This window comes from Mytilus trossulus, chromosome 8 (assembly GCF_036588685.1).
Source record: "Mytilus trossulus isolate FHL-02 chromosome 8, PNRI_Mtr1.1.1.hap1, whole genome shotgun sequence".
In the NCBI taxonomy this organism is placed as follows: Eukaryota; Metazoa; Mollusca; class Bivalvia; order Mytilida; family Mytilidae; genus Mytilus; species Mytilus trossulus.
The window spans coordinates 53,752,363-53,764,568 of record NC_086380.1 but is presented as its reverse complement, the minus strand read 5'-3'; the positions used below and the strand labels follow the sequence as shown (position 1 = coordinate 53,764,568).

The 12,206-nt window shown below is 31.5% G+C and overlaps 1 protein-coding gene across 2 annotated transcripts in view; it reads right to left on the bottom strand.

The window, feature by feature from the left end:
* Positions 1 to 4,853: 4,853 nt before the first annotated feature.
* LOC134681140 (VWFA and cache domain-containing protein 1-like) overlaps positions 4,854 to 12,206 on the bottom strand; it is a 29,679-nt gene continuing 22,326 nt past the window's right edge. Inside the window, exons 17-20 of one of the 2 annotated variants that reach the window (XM_063540590.1) lie at positions 9,201 to 9,301; positions 8,633 to 8,752; positions 6,359 to 6,492; positions 4,854 to 5,354 (exon numbers count right to left, since the gene is read on the bottom strand). In XM_063540590.1, the coding sequence (XP_063396660.1) occupies positions 5,041 to 5,354; positions 6,359 to 6,492; positions 8,633 to 8,752; positions 9,201 to 9,301 (669 nt within the window). In that variant the 3' untranslated portion in view covers positions 4,854 to 5,040. Of the gene's footprint in view, positions 5,358 to 6,358; positions 6,493 to 8,632; positions 8,753 to 9,200; positions 9,302 to 12,206 lie in introns of both variants that reach the window. The other variant, XM_063540589.1, reaches the window with a different exon arrangement.

The window sequence follows — 12,206 nt, the reverse complement described above, 5'->3', positions numbered from 1 at the left end:
GAACATAAATTTAATGTAATTGTTAAGTTCAGTTTTCGGAGCTGTAATTATCAATAAAAACTATTCTTATTCTTATTCATTTGAAAAAAACATATGGTATCGTCTTGTTAATTAACATAATAGCAATTTGTTAAGAATCATGCCCCTACTACCTAGTATTCTCACTCTGCTGTATCTTTTATTAATACCATACCAATTCAGCAAGACATGCTGTTTACCATTTTTTTTTAAAACTGTTTTTGAAGAGCCCATTATAAAAAAAAAAGAAATGCAGCAATTATGAAAAAGCAGATGTCATCCAAATTAAGACGTCTTTCTGTACATTGAGAATGAAAATGGGGAATGTGTCAAAGAAACAACAACCTGACCATAGAGAAGACAACAGCAACCAAAGAGAAGGCAACAGCAGCATGCTCATTTTGTTCGTGGTATTATAAACGAAATATGATTATCAACATCCCAGTGTTTTATTAAATTGCCGGTAAAAATATCTTTGCAGCTATGTCATTAAGGATTTAATAATAAGGAATTTGACAAAAAACATGTAATTTGTGTTATGTGTGTGTACAAATTAATAAAAGGATTAACATAATCAGTGAAGCTGTTATTTTTCAAAATCATTTGTTATTTAAGGAATTTTATAGAATCCCTGGTTTAACATTATCACTTTTACATGTATACTAGTCAAGAGAGCGTGATCTACTATGGCAGGAAACTTTAAGTATTGATACTGTTCTGAATGTAACGGCAATTTAATAGTCAATTTTTCACATAACCAACTTTTGACTTAAGAATTACTATTTTTTCGACAGATTACCTTTACTGTTGTAGAACATTATCACGGGTAGTAAGGTCGTCATATCGAGGAGCGTTTAGTACAGTGATTTTGTCATAGTTTGGATAAGTTTGACATGGTTAATTTATGTTGTTTCCCCAAACTATTGCTTCAGTTCTATTCACACGAGCAGATAAAAAGCAAATAAGATGCTTGAATCTATATTGGAGGTCAAACGATCTATATTGGAATTGTTGTTTCACGAAATTAACGCAGAATAAGCAAGATATCGGAATTGCTATGGTTCAGTTAAGCGATTGACATGGGTCGGCTAAGAGTCTAGAAAATCGTCATGGTTTTGGTCAAGATTGTCATGGTTTAGATCGAAATAAATATATAATATGTGTTTCACTTTAATACTGAAAATTTGATAGATAGCGCCTGTTATTGAACGAAGTTACACTATATATTAACTGCCTGAGAAGAAAAAAGCCTGTTTAACCAAATTTAGTGGGTGTACTCGTAAAAGCGTAAATTAACATATCATGTTACTTTTCGTAAGTTTTCTACAATAGAAATTTTAAAATTCACTGCTCTTTTAAACTAGCTTTCGATAAAATTTTACAAAAAAGACAAAGCGTTGCTTCTGTTTCACATATAATCTTTAAATTTCTCCATATGTCTATGCTCGACTCTGACGGGGATATCATGAGCGGCATCACTAGTGAAATAGCTAAAGACTTCTACTCAAAAGTGGCAGCCAGTCAAAAAGTAATTTTTGTTTTTCATTTTCTTTTCTAGAAAACTATACATTTGTTGGTTGTTCTTTGTTTTAAGTTTTGAACCAGTTTATGATGAATAAAAGGAGATGTAGGGTCATAAGTTCATGATACAGTAACCCAAATACAAAACTAATCAAAAGATATTAAGATGACATCATAAGTCTTCAACCATTTACGAAAACTTGCGAAACCGAATAGTTACGCGTGGCATGGACAACAGTTTGAAAATTTATTGGTTTTAAAATTATAATAGGTGAAATTACAATAAAAAGTACTTTCAAAGTATGTGCGTCAAGTTGGTTACTTATTCCCTATTCCCTATTCGTTACCTATTCCCTATTCGTTACCTATTCGTTACCTATTCCCTATTCCCTATTCGTTACCTATTCGTTACATATTCCCTATTCCCTATTCGTTACCTATTCGTTACTTATTCCCTATTCCCTATCGTAACCTATTCGTTACTTATTCCCTATTCCTTATTCGTTACTTATTCGATTTTTAATATCCTTACCCCTTTTTAATTGTTTATAGTCTATTATCTGGTAATATTTCTAAATTTTTTGAGGTAAAATTATCTTTTTATGACCTATTTCTATGTGTTTGTGATCAACCGATCGTTTTACTTCATGTTCGATACTCATTTGTTCCTTATTTGATTTTTTATACGTTCTACCTTTTAACTGCTTTATGTCCGTATGTTTGAAGATGGATCTTGGTTCGAAGGGATGACATCACCGTGTTAGCGCTTGTATAAAAAAGAAGATGTGGTATGATTGCCAATGAGACAACACCCTACAATAGACCAAATTGACACAGAAATTATCAACAATAGGTCACTGTACGGCCTTCAACAACGAGCATAGCCCAAACCGTGTAGTCACCTATAAAAGGCCCAGACATGACAATCTCAAACAATTCAAACAACAAGACTAACGGCCGTATTTCATATACCAAAAAATAAACGAAAAACAAATATGTAACACAAAAACAAACGGCAACTACTTAATTTCAGGCTCTTGACTAGGGACAGGCACATACTAACATAATGTGGTTGGGTTATTTACACGATAAGGCTCCAAATTTTACACAAATGCATTGAATTGGACTCATACAATTTTTTAGAGGCAACTGCATCTATTGCTCCTTTAGACGGGTCATTTGAACCTGTTGGTGATACTGATTCATTTCTAGTATTCATAAAGTTTAAATGATATATTGTCTCATTTTCCAGATAATGACATATTTAGATATCATAACAAGCTCTTTTATGGTACTGACGATGACTCCTTGAGCACCATGTGCAAATCCATCATATGGGTTCACGATTGCACTTTTACGTTTAGCAGTAGATCGTCGGGGTTGGTGAAACATTGAATGGCTACTGAAATAAATAAACTTAGTATTGGTTTATAAGTTCTTTAGGATTCAAGTTTATAATATGACTGCGGCAACAAAAGATTTCTAAATTAAGAAACAAATATTAAAAAATAGGATCCTCTCAATATTTTTCATATAATGCTATTCAATGAAACTACAGTGTTAAATATTTATCGTTATTTATTGCTAGACATAATCCAAAGATGCTCACAATATTGGCAGCATAATTCCACCCTGAAATTTAAAAGAAGCTATCTAAGAATCATGACTTTTTATCATTTGTTATTAGTTTGAAACTAGGTCCTACTAAATATCTGTACTTTATTTGTATTTTTAGTGTTTCTGTTACTTGATTTTCTTGTTTAAACCCGATCTGGTGAGTTTTACATGTGTGGTATGGTTAAGGCAAAGAAGAGGTTGGGGAGCCCGCAAACATGTTTTACTCCGCAATAGTTTGTTTATACTGTCTCAAGTTATGTGTCTGTAATGCCGTGAATATCGTATGTAACTGTGTATCATATTTTGCTATTTATTTTGGGCAGAAATTAGGCTGATGGTTTTTTAATTGGAATTCCTATACATTGAATTTTGTCGCAGCCTTTTATATCTTGCTTAAAAACATGGTATTGCTCATTGTTGAATGTTGAAGGCCTCTTGAAGACAAATAGCTGCTAACATCTACGTCATTTGATTTCAGGTGGATATATATATCATTGGCCATGGTATTGCATCTACTTATACCTTATTACTACATTGTATGTGCGTTCTTATGTCCTTTTGTGTTTCAAATGGAACGATTTTTGTCAATTTTGATAGTAACTCTTCATTATACACGACAAGAATTACATAACTGAACCATGTCGAACATGAACTTAACCATGACACGAATGAACCAAACCATGACACAGATATTTCAGTAATTTTGAATTGATTGTAAAAGTAGGTATTTTTCAGAATAATTTACAGCAGTGTTATATCACGAAGATATATGTGATGTAACAGACTGTAAGAAAATAACTTTTTTTATGCACGATAAACCAATAGGCAAGTTTTAAATTTTGACATACGCAAGCTTTGTTCTGTGTTAAATCATTAACCATATGATACAACTTGTAATGTACTCACATATTAACTTTATACAAAGGTACTTACCAGCTTGAATTAATGATCAAGAGTTTCGTTTACAAAATATCCCAATGTTTACATTTTTGCATTGATTTTCATCAAAAAGACTTAACACCGTCATGTCAAACTTATCCAAACTATGACAAAATCACTGTACTTAACGCTCCTCGATATGACGACCTTACTACCCGTGATTATGGTACTCAATCAAGCAAGATCATCGCGAATGAATAAATTAAAGATTTTAATCGGTACAATTTTGAGGGAAAGTTAACTATTCAAATGCTTTCTATACATGACTTTATCATCGAAAATCGACAAGTTTTTCCCCCAAAATTGCACTGATCACATCTTTGATTTTCACTTTTTTTGACTGCTTGTAATTGACATAACACAGAAACAGAGAGTAGATAACCTGTCGAATAATTGTGGAGTCTATAATATGAAAATAGTCTATAACATGTCAGCTAACATTCGGCAAACACCAAACTGAAATTATGTATACTAAACCGAATGTTGAAAGCAATTGATATTAATAAACATTTTCCGGAATTTTAAATTTACAAACGTGCATTCATAAGAAGAATTTAAACATGCCACACACATATATATTAATATTAAATTAGGATATATAAAACTAAAAAAAAAATAAGTAAGAAACACATTATGTAAATTCTTCATATATAAAAAAAATGGTCTATGTATTATCTGTTCTAGATGTGACGTCTACTAAATTATCAAAAATTTAAAAAACATGCAATACTAATCCTGTTTTTTAGTATATTTATTCAAATAGGTTAACAAAGGGAAACATGATAATATATGTATGTATATAATTATAAAATGAGGAGATTTAAACTTTAAAAAATTAAGTCAGAAACAAAGAATATAAATAATGTTCAATATATGGGTTTGTATAACATGGAAACTAGCAGAAAACGGATGTTACGAAAAAAACATTTTATGACTATTTGTCTATCAAACTTTATGTCCAGGAGATGAGTCAACATAAAAATTATGATTAATTGCCGGTTGAATCTGGTATGGCGGTGGTGGTGAATCCGTACTACTACATTCCTCCTTTTCTCTGTATTGTCTAAGTTCATAATCTGGAATAGCCTCTATATACGGATCAGCATTTTCATTACGATTTCTAGATCTAAAAAACTTAATTCCACAAATCATTATGAGAGTGAGAAGGATGCCAAAGGCGATTGATCCACCTATTATTCCGCCAATTTGTCCTGCATTTATTTCATCTGACGTCTTGTCAGTTGTGGTTGATGGTGCCGCTGCTAAAAAAGTATAATTGGTATGTTCTGTTACCTTATTGATATTCAGGCTCCATTTATTTTCGCGTCTTTTGAAAATTGAAAAAATAACGGGAATATAATAAGTTGTTTAATAAATGTAACTAGATTTTGTCCTTTAAAAATAAACGAATTAGAGTTAACAAATCAACTAACAAATCGCTGCGAAGCAAGCTGAAATTTTCGATGTGATGAGTCACAGGTGATCTTTACAGTTGGTTATTAGGGTTGGGTGCTCGTTTACATTCTGTATATTATGCTATTCTAAAGTCAGAAATCTGTTATTCAGGGCTGTCAACTTGTGTTGATATTTTTTTATTTGCATATCATTCTGTTTTTTTTGTTCTGTATATTCATAATTTATTTGAAGTGTTTAACTTTATATGTGGTACAAGGTTTGTTCATTGCACATATACTGTTGATTATATACATTTTCGTGGATTGAAGAAAACTTGCATTTTCGTGGATATCGATTTCATGGTTCAACTGTAAGAATAAAAAAAAACACTTCACTTTATCTCCGGTGATTTGTTGTCATTTGTAAGTATACGACATCTTCCTATTTTCTGTTTCAAAGTTCCTAATGCACAAAAAATATAAAAATGAACCGAACACTAAGGATTATAGAGAAACAGTTCATGATAAAATAGTACCAACATAATGGTTTACTTTTATAAATTGATACTCGGATGGAGAGTTTTCTCATTGGCCCTCATTCCACATCTTCCTATATCTTATCATTTTAGAGCGCGTTAAAATTCATATATCGATAAAAAAAACTGACATCGTCTGGGCAAACCAAAAAACCAAAAGCAACGGACGAAAAAATTAGTAAGCAAAACATTACATACAAAACTAGAAACCAGGTAAAACGAATGCAAACCAACACTCTGATAACCCGTTATAAGATGCATACATTGCTCCCCATAACTTGCACTCATGTTACATTGTTACTCATTTCTAGTACATATTGGTTTTATACATACCACACGTATTTCTGTATTGAGATTTTGTTTTACCAAATGTACATTCCTCTTTAAGCCTACAACATGGCGTAGCTATTTGTTGTAAGAGGTCGTTATATTCACACCAACTACATTCTAGTTCGCTGAAACAGTCTCTGAAATAAGGTCAAATGAATAAGTTTTGTGACATTTTTTAATACTATCCGGGAAAAACCCAAATATATCTTCCTTTCAAAAAATAGTAGATTCATTCATGACCTTTTTTACTACTTTCCGTGAATAGAGATGAGGATTTAAGTATATATTTGATTTCGTGGTTTTCGACTATTAGACAATAGAAAAAAATGTTTTTTGTTGAACCTTTAAATTCGAGATTCACGGAAATCGTTATATAACGAATAATAACGAGTCTACAGTTACAAAATAAGTTAAATGTTTGCGAATATGACTTTCAATGCCACAAAGATGTAAGATTTGTCTAGTCTCAAAACAACGATGAGTTAAGATAAAAAAGCAACAGTTTTATACATTATATATGTAACACTCCCAAACGTGTCTTTCCCCCCAAACGTGTCTGACTCTCCCAAACGTGTCTTTTCTCCCTAAACGTGTCCGAAATGTACAATATTCCCCAAACATGTCCAAAATGTACAATATTCCCCAAACGTGACCGATTTCATAACCCCAAACGTGTCCGATAATTGTTATTCGCCAAAACGTGTCCAATATTTAACGCCAAAACGTCACACGTCTTTTAGCGCTGATACTGGTATCTCCTAAATAAAATCGCTGATAACGTTTACGGTAACTCTATGATGGGAGACACACGTGATGAAGTTGTCATTTATTAGATTACGTTAGTTCGATGTAGGTTTTTAATGATCATAATAATGGCAAAATTAATCTGTTATTATTAAGTAACTTTGTCTGCAGGCATATTTAGAGAGAACATACAAGTTTTATTGTTTTTGCAGTTCTCTTTAGAGAGAATATAGACTACCTGTTTTTATTTTTTTTACATTTGAACATACATGTTTTAATTTTTTTACTGTTATATTGTTAAGATAAACTTAAGACTGCTGGTTGCGTATTGTCCAGTTGCAAGTAGTTCATGCAAATTAGAAAAAAAACATACAAGCTTGAATGTTTTTATCAGTTCTGCTGAGTAAATTAACTTTAGACTGTTGATTGCGAATCATGCATAATTAGAGAGAGCATTGAAGTTTAAACGCGCAGAGAAAGGGACACTTTAACCCGTTAACGGTACAGTTTAACTCAACATGTGTGCTTACAATTTACATACGATATAGTCGAAATGACGCCCCCACTTTAACCCAGTTTAATTCTTCCGGTTTGAAAAAGTACTAACGTGCCTTATGTATATTTTTAATGAAATGGTAAAATTAGTATACGTTAAAGAAATAGCAATAACCAAATAATGCTTGATATGGACACGTTTTGGAGATTGGACACGTTTGGGGATTAGTGAGAAATGGACACGTTTGGGCGTTTATACAAATGACACGCTTTGGCTCAGTTTTCAACTAGACATGTTTGGGGGAATCGGACACGTTTGGGGGGAAGGACACGTTTCTGAGTGTTACATATATATTGTGTCATACTTTTTATACTATTAAGAAATATGTTTAAATAATTATTGTTTTTAACGAAAACTTTATGGATATTTGTATGAATTTCTTCCCATTATTTTTGCCAATATTGAACCACTTCTGAAATCAGTTTTCGTATTATAATTGAGGAAGTAAATTAACGAAGTTCAAAACACAATAAATCGTCAAAATTGACATTTTGTTGTCGAGATTGTTCAAATTATAATTTTAAAACACTCATCAAACTATAGAGTAGAAAATTATATAATTGACAACTTCCGTTTTTTTTTCTTCGTTTCTTTACTGGTCGCTTCGATGGTTGAGGGTAGCCTTCTGCAAGTGCCCGCGACACGCAAGTGGGTCAATCCTAAGCCTTTAATTTTTTCTTCATTTCCGATATTTTGTAACGAACCCAGTAAGTTATCAAGTTATATTAATTTTTTTTAACCCCTCCGTATTGACAAAAAAATCCATCTTGCTTTTCTGTTTACTATTTATTTGTTTTCTATTCCAATGGACTTTTTTTTTCTATCTTAAGACTAAACACTTTGAAATGAATATAGTGAATTTAAAATGTGAAGTGAAAATCAATTTCTACACTTAAGCCGTCATTTGTTGACTTTTTTAAACCTTAGGCGAACAATCCATAACATAAAATTTTTGGATATTATTTTTTAACACATACGTCTTTGTTGCTTTTTGATGACATTTTGGAACATAACATGTGGTAAGACCTTGTGTATCATCTGGTTGACTTACACCCGATGTATCTGGTAATCGGGCACTACACGGTGGACTAGCAGACCTATTGAAACAAAATAACATCTGTTAAACTATTGCTTAACTTAGTTGTATACATTGAGTATCCAAATTATACATTTAATCATTTGCGTATTCTGAGTTTATTTAGTCCATTTTCAAAAATAGCAAAATCAAAAGCTTAAACACATCAAATAAATAGAAAACGTCTGTCACATATTCCTGACTTCACACTTTCAACTTTACATTTGCCATTTCAAGGTAGAATGAACAAAAACAGTACCTTAGTGAGGAGCAGCCATTCGGAACAAATATAAAATTATAATTGAGGCATTATTTTCAAATTGAAAGTCCGTATGATATTAAAAAGAAGATGTAGCATGATTGAAAATGAGACAACTCTTAATAGGAGACCAAATGACATAGAACAACAACTTAAGGTCACCGTAAGTCCTTCTACAATAAACAAAGACTTTAGTTGTTCGCATACTTACCCTGTATTATATTTGTTAGAACATACATCATAAATAATTGGACTGTGGCATAAACATTCACACTGGTTACTGCATTCTACGATATCAGGTGATGTAGAGTCCTGCAAGATAACACAAAAGAATTCAAAGATGAATTAGAAGTTTAAATATATCATGTAAGAATATACAGCAAATAAAATGAGTTCCGATGTGTTATTTGAAAAAATAGAATTCGCTAGTGTCTGCAGGTCAGTGTGAAAAAGCAGTTATTTGTTATATTACTTTCACCGATAATGCACTATCGTAAAAAGGTAAAATTGATATTCATATTACTAGTAATTGAATAGTGTTTCTTTACAATAAAAATCGTTTGATATCAATTCATTATAGACACTCACAAAAATAACAAAACACTCATCAAGTATTTACGTTACATACATGGCATATAACATCAGGACTAAAGAAAAACTACAAACAAGGATAAGAGTAAGAGGGGTACACTTGGTTTTAGAAACCCGTCTTAATGCACGAGATGTCTGGAACGTCCGTAAAGACATCAGTTGTGTCTGATCAACACTTATACATGTAGAACAAACATAACACAAATTATATATATATGTATCTCTGTTTTTTTTTTGTGGGTTCTTTTGGTATATTTACTTGTCCAGTATAAATATATGTATGCATAAACAAATTTGAATACAAAAATGTATACTTAATACTTTAATATCTTTTAGGGTGTAACATAGCAGTAAGTATAGTTGTGTTAATGTTCTGTTCTTGTTTTACTTTTTGTGATGTGTGTATGTTGGTGTATTTTATTTTTTCTTTGCGTTATTTGTTTGCTAAACTACAGCTTTATATTTTTATTTTAGTGCTTTCCAGCATGTACAGTTGGTAAAACAGGAATGTTTTCCTACCCCACTGAAATAGCCAAAATAGGATACTAGGTTAAACTTTGTATGTCTTATATACATATTATATAGACACCAAATTATGAAGCTTAATGACTATTCTTTTCTCACGCTTAAATGAATGGTCGTAAGGTCAGTACTCACCCAATAATAGAAACTGTAAAACAGTTAGATTTACACAAAATTCATCATTAGAAGTCTTGTTCTAATGAAACCTTATGCAACAGATTTTTTTTTTTCTAAACTATTATCTGGTTTCAAATAATACCATGATAGAAGGTGAGATTATTACAAATGAATGATTAAGTGAAGCTGGCTTAACAAAGAGTACCATTAATTTAAAATTTATTGAGAAATTTAGAAATTTTATTTCTTTTAAAAGAGAATCAATCGCTTATCCTTTTCAAACATGCTTTATGTTTTCCACTAGTGCTTACTGCTTAGCTTATATTAATATGATTTTTATTTGTGTTGATTTGCCTGACGCTTAATTAAAATGTGCATGACTGAAGCTTAATTTGTACATGTCAAGAGCTTTTATATTAGCTGCTATTAATTCTCAGTTACTTATACATGTTTTCCTGTGCTCATGGTGTAAATATCATAAAGTGCATTAAATATACACTTGCAAAATCCTGAAAATGTTAACACTACATGGACAATATCTACTGATTTTATTGAAAACCAAACATTTGTTGGTCTGTTTGTACAAAACTAAATATACACATTTTTATTGTCTTCATTAACCCTTAATTTCTTTCGGTCTGGGTCATTTGAATAGACCACTTTCGAGTTCATCCGTCGCCGGCAGGGGCTCGTCAATTGTACGCGCCTTTATGACGTCATTTACCAGATAGAGGGGCTCGCCTGTATCCCTGCACTATTTACGTTCATCAAGCGTCTTAGTGATCGTCTTTGTGCAGGATAAACTAGAAATAATGGTTGCTCTGTAGGTACTTACTGACATTTCCCTAATGACAGCAGTGTTGATTGTCAATTTTGAGAATTCAATTTGCCGAATAATTCGTACAATATAGAATTATAGTTTTCCAACCACTCGCTCAGCATTGGAAGGAAGTGACGACGCCCCTAAACGCACAAATGACGATGATAGGGGCGCGTATGGTTGACGAGTTTTTTTCCGGTGACGGATGAACTCGAGAGTGGTCTATTGAAAGGAAATAAAAACCTACTTTAATCAATCAAAACAGTGTATATTGAATGCATTTAGATTTTGATATGAAAACACATTATATGATGGAGATAATTTTTATTATAATTTAAATTAGATAGATTTATCTCCCTTTGTACACAGTATTTCTGTATTAAAAAATATTTGAACACAAGTGGATAGGTTGCTCTTCACTACAATAGTAATTTGTTTTTAATTTTTATTATATATCTTTGATATTTACACTATGATCTCAAATTTTCTTTCTTTTTGTTTCTTTTATTTTTTATGCTTGTTTTTCATTTTGACACAGTATTACTTATTATATGAAAACTATGATGTATTTAGGATACAGCAGGAAATTAATGCAGACAATGTAGAGGAGGTCAGACATTTCAGAGTTACACTATCACTTATTTATATAAAATACTATGGGAGAATCGATCGCATTACACTTATCAAATCTCATGTATTTATTATTCAGCTATAAAAATAAATGATAAATGAGTGATAATGGTATAAAAATTGTTTCATACAACTGTCAAGGTTTAAATTCAAAGGAGAAGAGGAGAGATGTTTTGGATTATCTAAGAGCAAAAAATTGCCACATATATTGTTTACAAGATACACATTTTTCAGAAAAAGAAGAAATATCAATAAAAAATCTATGGGGAGGAGACTGTATTTTCAATTCTTTTGCAACAAACAAAAGAGGGGTAGCAATATTTTTTACCAAAAACTTTGAATACAAGATACATAGGATAAAAAAAGATGATCAAGGAAATCTGTTAGGAATTGATATTGAAATTGAAGGAAAAAGAATAACTTTGATATGCTTATATGGTCCAAATAAAGATTCACCTGAATTTTATTCTAGAGTAAGTGATATAATAGAAGACTTGAACAACCAATCAGTTATAATAACTGGAGATTATAATTTAG